This window comes from Dinoponera quadriceps, unplaced genomic scaffold (genome assembly GCF_001313825.1).
Source record: "Dinoponera quadriceps isolate SergipeBrazil2010 unplaced genomic scaffold, ASM131382v1 scaffold4247, whole genome shotgun sequence".
Lineage (NCBI taxonomy): Eukaryota > Metazoa > Arthropoda > Insecta > Hymenoptera > Formicidae > Dinoponera > Dinoponera quadriceps.
Window position 1 is genome coordinate 30,185 of NW_014558799.1, and position 14,332 is coordinate 44,516.

The 14,332-nt window shown below is 35.0% G+C and overlaps 1 protein-coding gene across 2 annotated transcripts in view; it reads right to left on the minus strand.

Moving 5' to 3' along the window:
- Positions 1 to 12,458, minus strand: part of LOC106749986 (sodium-coupled monocarboxylate transporter 1-like) — a 31,834-nt gene extending 19,376 nt beyond the window's left edge. Inside the window, exons 1-7 of one of the 2 annotated variants that reach the window (XM_014629985.1) lie at positions 12,324 to 12,458; positions 12,199 to 12,282; positions 9,302 to 9,530; positions 6,467 to 6,626; positions 4,724 to 4,789; positions 2,344 to 2,463; positions 1,273 to 1,427 (exon numbers count right to left, since the gene is read on the minus strand). In XM_014629985.1, coding sequence (XP_014485471.1) covers positions 1,273 to 1,427; positions 2,344 to 2,463; positions 4,724 to 4,789; positions 6,467 to 6,626; positions 9,302 to 9,492 — 692 coding nt within the window. In that variant the 5' untranslated portion in view covers positions 9,493 to 9,530; positions 12,199 to 12,282; positions 12,324 to 12,458. Of the gene's footprint in view, positions 1 to 1,272; positions 1,428 to 2,343; positions 2,464 to 4,723; positions 4,790 to 6,466; positions 6,627 to 9,301; positions 9,531 to 10,883; positions 11,236 to 12,198; positions 12,283 to 12,323 lie in introns of those variants that run through there. The other variant, XM_014629984.1, reaches the window with a different exon arrangement.
- Between the last annotated feature and the right edge of the window lie 1,874 nt (positions 12,459 to 14,332).

The window sequence follows — 14,332 nt, forward strand, 5'->3', positions numbered from 1 at the left end:
GCCTATTCCAAAAAATGGATCAAAGAATCTGTATCAAATTTTGTGTGAAAAACAAAATTAAGTGCGCGGACGCATTCCGAATGTTGACTGTGGCATATGGTGAAGCTATCTTGGACCGAAGCAACGTTTATCGGTGGTACAAAATGTTCTCAGAGGGCCGAGAAGATGTGAACAACGAAGAGCGTGCCGGACGCCCGAGCACGTCAACAACAGACGAAAACATTGATGAAGTGAAGAAAATAGTATTGGCCAATCGTCGAATCACCGTTAGAGAAGTTGCTGAGGACCTAAACATATCGATTGGCTCGTGCCATTCGATTTTTACTAATGATTTGGGCATGAGACGGGTCGCCGCGAAATTCGTACCAACGCCCCTGCTCACACATCGTTGCTTGTGCGCGAATTTTTGGCCAAAAACAACACACTAATGATGCCGCAGCCACCGTATTCCCCAGACCTGGCCCCCTGTGACTTTTTCTTGTTCCCGAAACTGAAGAGGCACATGAAAGGACGACGCTACGCTACGATTGAGGAGATAAAGACGGCATCGAAAAAGGAGCTGAACAAGATCACAAAAAATGATTTTTTGAAGTGCTTCGAGGATTGAAAGAAACGTTGGCACAAGTGTATAATATCTGATGGGAATTATTTTGAAGGAGACAAAATAGATATTCATGAATAAATAAATAATTTTTGAAAAAACACAAAATTCGCGATACTTTTTGAACAGACCTCGTATGTGGCACGAAACGTATTTATAAACACAATACATATTTTTTTATTTGTTACGACAGTATACAAAATTTGTTGTGTATTTGAATTACTTTTTCCGTGTATTTAATTTCGTTAACCCTTTTAGTGCCGGGCAAAAAAGAGGTGCTTATGCGAAGATAACCGGCCGATTTTACTAGGATTTGGTAAAAGGCTCATAAAAACCAAACGAAAAGCAATATTTAAAAATTATTTATTTTAATTCTCTCGTAATGAAATTAGACTATTTATAACGTATTTTAAATTTATTTTGATAGAGATCTCTCGCAATGCGAATAGTAAAGCGCTACAAGGTGCGGGCCGATATATCGGCTCTGGCACTTCTCGCCGGTGTAGCAGGAACCGATATATCGGCTCCCGGCACTAAAAGGGTTAACTAACTAGTAACTTCGTCCCATATACTACCGGTAACTCGATAGATTTGTTAAGTTGTGTGACGAGTACAATGTTATAATAAAAAACAAAAGATACATGAAAGATACGAAAAAAATTTACGCTTACTTGAAAAATTCAATTCTCCCAGTATCGAAATTCCTCTTCCACACCTCCGCCACGCCACCAACTCTGTTGGTGCCGAGTACAACAACGACGATAACGGCACCGAACATCATCACCGTTTGAATAGTATCCGTCCATACGACCGCCTTCAAGCCACCCTAACACAAAATATCACAATATCTTATTGTTCCTCCTTCAAAACGCTCCGAAGGACATACGATTTTTATTTTCTACATTTTTCCTTCACAAGAAGGAAAAGTATGAATTTCAAAAATATATGTCCAGATTTCTTCCTACAAAAGTTGTAAAATTTCAAGAGATACGTTCAGTAGTTTATTCTAGCATGTCATCTCTCCGAGAGAGAATTTGGTGATTTGATAAAAGTCTCAAATAAGAAGGGAGATCGAGTAACATCTTTTTGGAAAGAGGAAAAAATGAACAGCTTCTTCTTAAAATATTTATTTCTTTGACAAAAATTTTAAGAATATTCAAGATAATTGTTTCAATACAATAGATATACAAAAAGTTGTGGGACAATTGATATCTCGTAAACAGTGCATTTCTGAAAAAAAAAATTTTTCAAGAAATTCATTTGATGGTGTTATTCTTGTGCTGGTTCCTGATGGGAACTTGGTTTAATAAAAAATCAAAAATAGGAAGGAAAATCGAGTGGCACTTTTTTGTAAAGAAGGAGCAATTAACAATTTTCCTCTGAAATATTTGTTTCGTCAATAAATATTTTCAAGAATATTCAAGATAATTATTTTAATCCAATGGATATACAAGAAGTTGTAGAATGATCAAATCTCTCTCTCTCTCTCTCTCTCTCTCTCTCTCTCTCTCTCTCTCTCTCTCTTCCTCTTTCTCACACCACGCACGCATGCACACACACATACACGCGCGCGCGCGCGCACACACACACATATAGTGCATCTTGAAAGAAATGTTTCTTACGAAAGTTTCAAGAAATCCATTTGATTTTTTGTTAACAAAAAAATATTTTCTCAATAACGCGGGCTCGAAGTGATTCTTTATGAGCAAATAAAATCTGTGTTAAGAACTGCGTTCTCTTACCAGCGTCGTGTAGAAAATGCATACGGCGCATACCAGTAGGGCGATCGTGTAGAGGTCTATCCCGGTAGCCTGATTGAAAGCTAGTGCCGGTACATATATCACCAGTGGTATGTAAAGTAACTGTAAATGTAAACGCAAGATTGTTCATCTCATTAAATTTTTGTCGATGCCGATTTATTCCAAGAGTTCGACGTTTCGATCAATTTCTTGTACCACAGAGACGTTAATATCGTGCAGCAAAAATTTTGACAATTTTCTGAGATGAACGTGATAAAAAGAAAGATAAAAATAGAAAAAAGGAATCCGAAAAACTTTAAGTTTATAAAAATTGCGAGATTAATATTTTCAAGTTTTTTCAAATTTTTTATTTTGTTCTCGTTCCTTCGCTAAAGTCGTTTTATTTGATGACGTCAGAAGCAAGAAAACACATGTCCAAAATTCTGGTGAAGTTCGTTGAAAAAGGAATTTATCAATAAAATGACACTTGTGATCGATTAAGCATATTCGTAAAATACTCCGGAAATTTTCCCTTTGCTCTAACAATCAATAAGTAACCGTATAATTAACATGACATTCAATATTCTTTTTCAACCTATCTTTTCTTATGATTTTGATATGTTAATTTTATGGTTATTTATTTATTGTTAAAGTAAAAAGAAAGTTTTTAGAAATTTTATATACTTTTAACTGATCTCATAAGTATCATTTGTGACGATGCAAATTTTTGCTCATCACTTAGGCTTGCGGCCTGGTCGAGAATGAGCCGGAACCTCGCGCTTTCTTGTACGAGAAAGCGACCGAATATTAAAACTTTGTTTCGTGCGCCGTTTTGCGCACGAGACGTGACCCGCGGCTATTATATTTTTTTTAAGTATAAGGTCACCCACTACGAGAAACCAGAATGTTGGAAATAAGAAGACGGAAGAAATTGGAGCTGCCGGGAGGAGCGAGAGAGAGAGAGAGAGAGAGAGAGAGAGAGAGAGAGAGAGAACTTTGGTGAAGCGGCGAGAAACGGTGTTTGGAAAGGCGCGAGGAATTTTTCTTTTACGGGTGGACGGCTGGCGACGGACAGCGGGGATGGCCCGACGGCATCGATCGGCAAGACAAATCCTTGCGTCGGCTACTTCCTGTGCTAATTGACAAGCCATTGTGCAACCCGACGGCGAGTGTACCTTGGCGAGAGCGTTGTCGAAGAAGCTGCCGAAGGAACGGGACGAATTCTTGAGAAGGAGAGGCGAGTTTCTGGTAGTGGGTGAGCGAGAAAAGCTGTACAGCCGCAGGTAGAATATAATAGAGTTGCGTAATAATTCCAAGTCGATTGCCATCGCTTCCCGATGGCATCTGCGCGAGTAAGAAATCGGGTATTGGACTCGTTTAGAATCCGTCATGCCCTGAAGATCGGGACGCGTGGACGTGCGAGATTTCAGGGTTACGTCGCAGGCGACGAAGGTCGTGTTCGAGAGGGTCTCGAGCTTAGGAATCCCGGAGACTCTGACGAGAGACTCGGTTGCCTTCTTAAACCGCCAGTCGCACAGTCCTCGGATTATATGTCGGTACTTGTCTGTAACGTAGCGAAATGTATCTATCGCGTGATTTTAATTTATTCGCTGGCGAGTTGACTAATTCGGATTTCTGCGCATGAACTTTCGGAATCGAGTAACGAACTGCCGGAGAATTCCGGTTGGCGCCCATCGGAATCCCGGCGAGATCGGCGTAATAAAATCGGGCAAGAGAGTATTTCTTTTGTTAACACGACACGCGTTATTGTAGTTGCCGTCGGACGGTTTAGATCCGCCGTTAGAAAAATATTTCGCGGAACATCTCGGGCGAGAGATCTCTCATTTTCAATCGCGTTACGGGATCTCCCCGTGTGATAAGGCTTTATTTGAAGATACCTAGGCGAGTTAAAGATTTGTTATTAATATGTAATAGTCTTTAAATTATTATCAAATCCCCTGACTCCTCTCCGAACTTCCCTGCGTATAGAGAAAGACGGTGAACGAACCACGCTGCTCTACCGTTCTTCGGGATAGTTAAGAAGTAAAATCGCTATCGAAAAATTGATAACTGAGCCAGCCGAGGCCGGTCCGCTGCCGCGAAAGCGGGAGCGAAAATTCTTGCAACTACGTGAACAGTAATTGTCGTTGCACATTTTACGAATATGTCTTTTCAACCCCAAGCAGTACCAGTTGGTTGATTAATTATTACTCAATGTCTGGCCAACGTTAGCCAACCAATTTATGCTGTTCGGAAACGTATTCCATAAGAATTTTGAGCGGTCTGAGAACATTGAGCATTTTGAGAGTTTTCTCGTTTTTAACAGTCATTAATTAAAATGGCTACAGCAAAGAAACAGGAGCTTTAACGAGATCAAGCTCACCATCTTAATGATGAAAATAACTGATCCCATGAGTCTGACCACTCGATTAAATCTCAGCTCCAAGTACTATAACCAAAATGAAGAAAGGAAAGAATATAAAAAATCGCTAGCAAACGCGATCCACTGTTATATGGAAAAAGTTATTATTAAATTAATTTTTATAATACATTTTCATATAAACAAAAAAATAGGTTTACTCATACAATTCTTAGTTTGAAAATATCGTTTTTCTTATCTAATATTTTTTTTCTTTCTATTCATGAAAATTATTCTCGAATAAGAAGAATTTGATATTTTTAATTGAATATAGAATTTCTTCATGTAAGAGAACAAGTTTTATCTTTATATAAAATCATATATACTTGTTTATAAGGTGTCCAGCGTAACGGTCCGCACAGTTTTTAAAATGCTTCCTATAGTAAAAAAAAAAGTTGAAAAGTGAATATTCATCTATTTCATGCAAACTACAACTTACAATAAAAATACTGGAAGAAAATTTTTGTTTGTAAAAATCAAGATCACCTTGAATTTTTTAAATGACATCATGTAACTTTTTTTTCATAGTATTGCAGAGGACTTTAAGATGAATTCAGCGTGGTTTTGGTTGCCTCTATTTGTTTACTGATAACCTAAACGCTGAAAAAATGTGCTATATTTATCAGAAATGTTTGTTGACATCTGCTGAGAAATTTTATGGAAAAAATAGAAACAATTGGGAGCTTCAGGAAGATAACGACCCCAAACATCGGAGTCACCTCTGCACAGAATGGAAAGCTGAAAATTGCATCATTATGGATTGGCCTGCATCGTCCTCAGATGCGAATTTAATTGAAAATGTGTGGTCTTACATAAAGCACAAACTAATAGGGAAATCTATCTTTACTTTTAAGCAATTGTCAACCAGAATCAGAAAGCTATGGCGTCCTTTACCACTTGAATATGCTAAAAAATTTGTCGAAAGCACGTCAAATAGGTGTCAAGCTATAATTTATAATAGAAGCGACTGGACCCATTATTAAATAATCGTGCGATATCTTTTTATATTTACTTTAATATATTAAAATCTTTTTTTAGGTTATATATTCTCGATATGCTATCGTATACTTTCTTATAGAACAGACTGTATATACTTATAAGTTTTCCAATAGTTCAATGGTCTACCAATCCTGAAGATAATTTTCAACTTTTCTCTTATTGGTGCATTATGTTTTGGAAATCGTACTTTCAAAAGAACGCACTGTTTATATCAAAGGGGATATTTCGCACTAACTTGGACAATTGTGTATTGAGAAAGACAGCAGATATTGATATGATGTTAAAGTTATGATAGTGCGTTTAATTTTTTCGTTTTAAAGTCCAGAAGAAAATTGCATAGCGTCATTTAAGAAATTCAGGGTGACTTTGATTTTTTATGAAAAAAATGTTTCTTCCAATTTTTTATTATAAGTTATAATTTACATGAAACAAATGAATATTCACCTTTCAATTTTTTTAAGCTGTCGAAAGCATTCTAAAATCGTGCGGACCGTTATGCCATAATATATATGAGAACTCCTATATAATTATAATTATATATTATTCATATAATAAATATATTATTCATATGAATAATATATATAAATATATATGAATATATGAATAATATATATATACACACTATATATACGAATAAATTTTAAAATGATATTAATTTTTAGTCCGTATATATATACGGTTTGTATATGTATAGTTTCGATTGTATACCTCGTAGGACGATGTAATTCGAAGTCCGTAGAAAACTGGCAAATAAACGATTACCATCGTCACGGAAACAAAAGTGTCCGCGATCACGATACACCACAATTGCGTGCCGTACACATACATTTCGGCCGGCAATCCCAGCATCGCTATGCCCGACACGTAACTGTAATTTCGGAAAGCCGTTCTTTAAAGCGGTTCGTAATTACACAACATTTATATAGTGTGCGAAGTTAAGCGGCATCATTTTCCATCCGACAACTGGGAATGAAAGGCTTTTATCGAAGCACTGACTTGTTCCGATCGCATATAAAGTCGTGATTCTACAAAATAGTAAACATTCGGGAACAAAATATTGTTTTACACATCTAATGTGTTCTATATGGTTACTAATTATTAACTCTGCCGCTGTTCTTGCACCTTATTAATCATAAATTTGTAATAACTTTTAATTATTAGTAAATCTATAATTGTAACAATAGTTAAATTAGTCATGAAAAATTCAAGAATCGTATATTCTAATTGATTGAAGATGCGGGGACTGAAACATTTTACATCTTTGTTATTAAAAAGACCTGCGTATTTTTCTTTTGTTTTTAATTCAAATATAAAAACTCACGACCGGCAATTGCCGCCAACAAAACGTCGATAACGTGCAACTAAGGTGGAGGTGCTTCTAGATGAAATTTTCTTATCCAAGTATCATGACGCACAGATGCTTGATTATTAATAATTACAACTTTAGCTAAAGAACCTTGACGGCCAATTGAAGCAAATGTCACCCCAACGTATATATATATATTTCCGACCAATAGAACAGTTCCTCTGTCGACGTCTGGTACTTTTTTACTAAGCACTTTTTCAACTAGCCTATCGAATTAAACACGCATAATTTTTAGCGCAATATTGAAGTTGATGAGATTCTAATTACTTTATGCTGCCGCATGGTACGTCGTAAACTAAACAATAATATTTTAAATCTTCGTGAAAACTTTTGAGATAGAAAAGTTGGTTTGAAATTTGTTTTTTAATTAAAATAATGGATCTACCTCAAAACCTAATTTATTTCTAATCTATTTTTATATTTTGCTCAATCTCTCGCGATATTCTCTATCATATTTCTTCAATATCAAAAAAAAAAATTATTCTCTCATTGACGAGATGAATCAAAAGTAATAAAGGAAAAAGAAATATCAAACAACGAAATCATAAATCCAAATATAAGTAACATATCAATTTCTATTCGAATAGTAATTACACATTGACGTGTCATTTATTTTTGGATTTATCATTTCATTGCCACAACGACGTTCTTGTTCCTACTCGTCATTTATTTTTCTTTTTTTATTTTTGATTGTACAACACACACCATACACATATACACATATACACCACACATATACAGTCGGTAGATTGAAAGTTACAACACCTTTTCCATGATGAGTTTTATAATGCATCGTGTATCTAATAGGAGAATGTGTTTTTTAATAATTCTTAGGAAATACATTTTTCTATTAAATACGAGATGCGTTGTAAAACTTGTAGAAAAAAGTGTAGAAACCTCTAATGCCGACTTTATATATGTGTGTGTGTGTGTGTGTGTGTGTGTGTGTGTGTGTGTGTGCGTGCGTGCGTGTGTGTGTGTGTGTGTGTGTGTGTGCATCACGAGAATTTTTTATTTCTTTTTAAATTGTGAATCGAATCTGTTTATATTTTGTATAGATCAGATTGTTATATTAAAGGGTATTCTACTTTGTTCAGTTGAAAAAATTGATTTTTCTTTTTTTACATATTTCAAAAGTTTGAAGCCTTAAGAATACTTAAGAATACTTGTAAAATTGTAAGTGTAAATTCGAATATTTTCAAAGTTATAGGCCGTAACCGAATATTTTTAGAGTTATAGGCCGTAAACTGAAGCGGTACGCAGATAAAAAACTTTGCAGCATAGCTGCTCCAAAGCACTTTTTCGGCTTAAAACGAATATTGTATTTTCCTCCGATTATCTCTATACATATATGTATATTATATATATTATATCACATGTCTTTTTATGTCACGTGTCCTTTTATATAACGATGAAAGTTTTGACGCTGTGGTGAGGTAATATGCTCCGAAAAATATTTTTTCTGTATCGAAAATAATAGAAATTGTCGCTTTCCTAACAACTTGTCCATTTTAAATAAAGGATATTTAAATTTATTAAAAATCATAGAAATATTGGAAATAAAAATTAGTACTCAAGACAAAGTATTCAGCGCAACGTGGAACAATTGAAGGCTATCGAGCATCGAAGCTTGCACAAGTCACGAGAGGCTATAATGGCTAGTAAAAACGAAAAAATTACTGAGCAAGATTTATTCAAAGAAATAGAGGACATACTTTATGGTCCTTAAATAGTTAAATAAATATAAGTAATAAAAATCTATGGTTAAACATAAAATAACATAAAACTTTAAGTTTATTTTTCTCGAAATTATATTTTTCAAATTTGCGGAAGTGATTAAATAATTATTAAAAATATCGCTTTGAAATGTGGCATGCTTACAAAAGAGACTTCTCCAAAAAGTGAACTACAATGAAAGTAGCATTTACAATAGTTTTAATGCTATAAAAAAGGCTATAATTTTAATAAAAAATCGTTGCGATAGCAAAAAATACTATCATAATTTTAAAAAGTCAATAAATATTTATAAAAAAAGTCGCATCTTAATTGCTTCAATACTTTTTTTCGTCAAAAATTCTTGAAAACAGATATTTTTTCGACTTCATAAGGTAGAATATTCCATAATGGAATGAGATTTTTGTAAACATTAGATCAAAATACTTATGGTAAATTTTTACCTTGCTATTAGTGACATGCTTATCGGAAATATGGACATCTTTTGTCCACCCACAAGGTATTCTCCTACCGCGTCCGCCTTCTTCCTAGATGCGTAACACTGATAGACGCCTACGAGTGCGGATATACCCAACAATCCGACGAACACGACCGAGTCAATCAGATCGAATGTTCGTCGATTTTCCGTGTCCATCGTGTGTTCCTCGTTTGTTTTCCCTTATCCGGTATAATCTGTGTAAACAAAAACGCCCAGGCCAAAGATTTATAATTGATCCAATCGATGGAACAAGGATGAATCGGCACGAAGGATTAGTAATTATTATCTCTCGTCGCGTGTGAGTTCTCCGACGTTCGGAAGAAATCTAATAAGCGTTAACAACCTGCAATCTAGCAAAATTCGCTGCTCAAAAGATTCCGAATTCGTTAAAATCACGAATCTGGGATCAATGTGCCCAAAATTAATGCGGTATTTAACTCCAAAGTCCTTGAGTCAAAATGTTAAGCCTATGTTAAACCTTTAATTCTATAACACAGTAGAAACTAAAATAGAATCAAACTTTGTTTATAATAATATAATTTATTCCTACTTTGACCCTGATGATATGATCTTAAATTTCCGTTTTCACTGTTTCAGCGTCAAAATAAATTGTTCAAAGTAGCGTTAAAATTAAATCCGTAGAGGTAAAGGTTGAAGAGAGAAGTTAATAATTGTCATCGTCAAAGTAAGTTTTTATAGGCCATCTAGATAAGCACAAACTCTATCGTTAAAAACGTAGAAGTACACAGAGAAAAATGCATACTGCATACAAATAAACGTTACTTGTTTCAAGTATTTTATAAGTTTGTATACCCGCAAATATATCACAAGTTTATTATAAATTAAAACAAAAATCGAGTTATTTAAATTAAACAAATCTAATTTTTCAGATTTAACTCTTCAATAAAGTTTTATAATATTCTTGAAAAGAGAATAAATTTTTATTTTTAATACATGATAATGAGCTTTCCTAAAATTTATAATAAGCATATTTTAAGATTTCACTTATCAAGAAAATATTATTTGTTGAAAATAACAATCATCATTTAAAAAGAAGGAAAATAAACTGAATAATCTTATTAAAGTAAGCTTATCTTAACAGTGATTTTTTTGTATATAATATCAAAATTTTGACTCAGGCCATATTCCAAAACAGGCGATCCCTATTTCGTATTTATAAGAAACTTACCAATATATTTTTATATTTGATTTAGACATGTTAAAATGTGATTCAATTGCAAACATAATGAAGACTGTGCGTTTCATGCGTCGAGATAAGTGAAAATGTATTAGCGCAAAAAATAACTCGTCGCTTGGTAATGATCGCGATCGTTATACTTATCGAAGGAATATGTTCCTATGTGCTTATTTTTGAAATTGTTAACTACAATTTTGTTATCGTTAACGTGGCTTTGTGCGACGCATTGAAACTGCGCAAAGAGGCATAATATAGTTATAACGCGTTACAGTTATAACGTACGCGTTAAAAAAATTACGGAACAGGCTCGCTGAATATCATATTCGCTTCGTTAAAATGTGATACATACACGAAAACTCGAGCACTACTCGAACACAAACACGAACATAATTGCACTTTTAGGAGAATTCATTCGAACTCTGTGAGATCGAAGAGAAATCGCATGTCACCAACACAACCGTGCTTTCGTCAATTTCTCTGTTCTTTTTTTGCTGAAATCACACGACGACGAAAAATCTGATTGGAAGGCACGTCTGGTGAAATAACAAGTCTGATGTTTCTGTAAGGTCGAGGCGCGATCGTGATTCCTTCTATCTTTCGCGCGTGAAATGCGAAATTTCGAGATTGCGCGATGTCACGGCGAGATTACGGATGTATCACTCCTGTGCGCTTGAAACGTCTATGACGGTGAAAGAGCGATACTAAACGCGGCTGGAAGGCACGATTGAATAATTGCAGATTCTCCGCCGCCGTCGCTCCACATCGTCCTCGACTGCCGCCTTTTATGATGGACGTTTTATGTGAGTATTTGAAACGGTCGATAGACTTCGGGTAGGTTAACTTTTATTTTGGACCGGCCTATTTTCGTACTGAATATTGCTCGTTAAATTCATTCTCCAAAATTTTGATGTAACATTGTCATTATTCTCGAATATCAAGAAAATCTCCCTCTATTTTCGTCGATATACAGGGTGTCCGGTATGTTTCGTATACCCGCTTGTGTGCAGATAGAAGGAATTAAACTGATAAAAAAGGTAGACATCATTATACAAAATTCGCAACAATTAACGAGGAATTAATTATTCTATTGAACTAGTGAGCGCACGAGAAATGATAGGCCGAACATATAGAAAGAAAGATGTCTTCGACCGTGCGTGCGACTGTGACACCTGCGAATCGCGGCTCGCTGCGTTCTCTCGCCCAAAGAGACACAGCGACGCGGAAAAACGTTGGTTCTGTGGAGAAACGCGGCGGACCGCGATTCGCAAGTGTCATGATCGTGCGCCGATAGAAGATCTTTCTTTCTATATATTCGGTCTACCTCTCCTCGTGTGCTTATTAGCTCAGACAGAATAATTCCTCGCTAATTATTACGAATTTTGCGTAATGGCGTCTACCTTTTCTATCAGTTTAACCCTTTCTATCAGCACACGAGCGGATATATATTGGAAACACGCTGTATATTGAGATATATGTTTCAGATATGATATTTCTCGTACCAAACAATGCATCCTAGTAGGAATTGAACTCCTTGAGTGTCTAGTTATGAGATAATAGATTCGTATCTAATATCGGTAGCTAGTAATGTAACGTACACTTTTAATACCTAGATAACAGCTAGATAAATAAATTACACGGGAAAAAAGATCATATATGAAATTTACCTATATATAACTATGTTCCGTAGGTGTGAGGAAGGTCACTCCGCACACTAGTTTCGTTGGTTGTAATGCAGTTTTATAATGAATCTGAAGACTTTTACAACGAACATGAAGACTCGGCTTCTTACCATGAATATGAAGACTCGGCTTCTTACAATGAATATGAAGACTCGGCTTTTTACAATGAATATGAAGACTCGGCTTCTTACAATGAATATGAAGACTCAGCTTCTTCTTGTATTCTGTTATTAGTCACACGACGCGTACGACGAAGCTAACAAGCGAACAATGCCGTCGCCGTGCGCGGCAGTTCCCTTTATAGGAAACCAAAAAAATGCGAGTGACAAATGCGAGTAACAAATGCGAGTGACCAATGAGAATGCTCCGCCGCATTACACGTGGAGATGGGTCGAACGCTAGTCATGTCCGTTGCGTGGATATATATATGTATATGTCTCGCTGAACGAACGAGACAGTGGGCCCACTAATGTATATATAATAACAATGCAGCATCGGCTGCGGTTCGACGCAACAAACTATATATAATCATATATGTCCACAACAGAAAAATACTGTTGTTTACAAATTATATGCAAATAAATCGAAGTAAATGGTTCTGGCTACTTATGCTTCTGACAGCACATGATATCGGTATTTAATTAAATGATATAACATCATTTTTCGTATGGACATATATAATCATATGTAACCACATATATGGGCAAAATTTATATATGATTGTATATAGTTATATATAATCATATATAATCATTTTTTCCCAGGTAACTGTCGGTTAAACAAAGTCGAGGCGCGATCGTGATTCCTTCTATCTTTCGCGCGTGAAATGCGAAATTTCGAGATTGCGCGACGTCACGGCGAGATTACGGATGTATCACTCCTTCTGTACGCTTGAAACGTCTATGACGGTGAAAGAGCGACACTAAACGCGGCTGGAAGGCACGATTGAATAATTGCAGATTCTCCGCCGCCGTCGCTCCACATCGTCCTCGACTGCCGCCTTTTATGATGGACGTTTTATGTGAGTATTTGAAACGGTCGATAGACTTCGGGTAGGTAAGAAATCACAGTTACGAGATGACAAATTCTAATTAGCTATCAGGCAGTAATATAACGTTCATTTTTTTTAATTCATGCTATCAGGCAGTAATGTAACGTAAATTTTTTTAGATTTAAAATTTTTGTGGAGTAACATATGAGATACCGAAGATTATTATCACATTTTTGACATACCGATTAAAAAAAAAGATGTATGTAATATTTCGTAATATTGTATACATTTTAATGAAACTACATCTTTTAGCTTTTAGAAAAAAATCCTGTTAGACTTATATATATTTATAAACAAAAAAGTTATTGAACTTTAAGCAAAATCATATAATCGGCGCTATGCTCAAAATTGGTTATCACATGTCTTTCAAATACAGGATATCCGGGAAATTGAGCAAAATCCATGGTGGCAAGACTCTCCTTATTATCAACTTAACCTTTTCTACCTTCACACGAATGCTCTGTCAAAACTTTCCAGACTTATATAAAGAATATATAGTTTCCGCTCAAACGTTTTTTAATATTTTATTGAAATTAATGGTATCACACATAATCAAGATGTAGTTTTACTACTTGTTTTTCTTTTCTAGCCATGGCAACCGAAAAAACAATATAATAAATAAACCGAAGAAACAAACAATAAAATAAATAAACTACCTAATTTTTACATCTATAAACATAACTTTTCAATCTAACTAGAATAACTTAACTCTAACTCTCAAGATTTGTTGGTCCATGTCTATGTTTCCGTGCACATGAATAAACTACGTCACAGTCACTTCTTCTAAATCAACTTATCCTGAACGACTATTTTAAATAAAAGAAATTATATTTATAAGCGATGTTGCAATAATGGTTAAATATAGGAAAAATGAGCTAAAATTACAATATTTTTTTTATAACTATAGAGAAATTACGACTGATAATTCCAAAATTAACGGAATAATAGAATTAGAAAGAAGAAAAAATTTACTCACGTCTAATTTTTAAAGTGTTCGTATGTACTACAGCAATATGTTAGCTATAAGTTATTTCGTATACTCAAATAACACGATAACAGCAATCTACA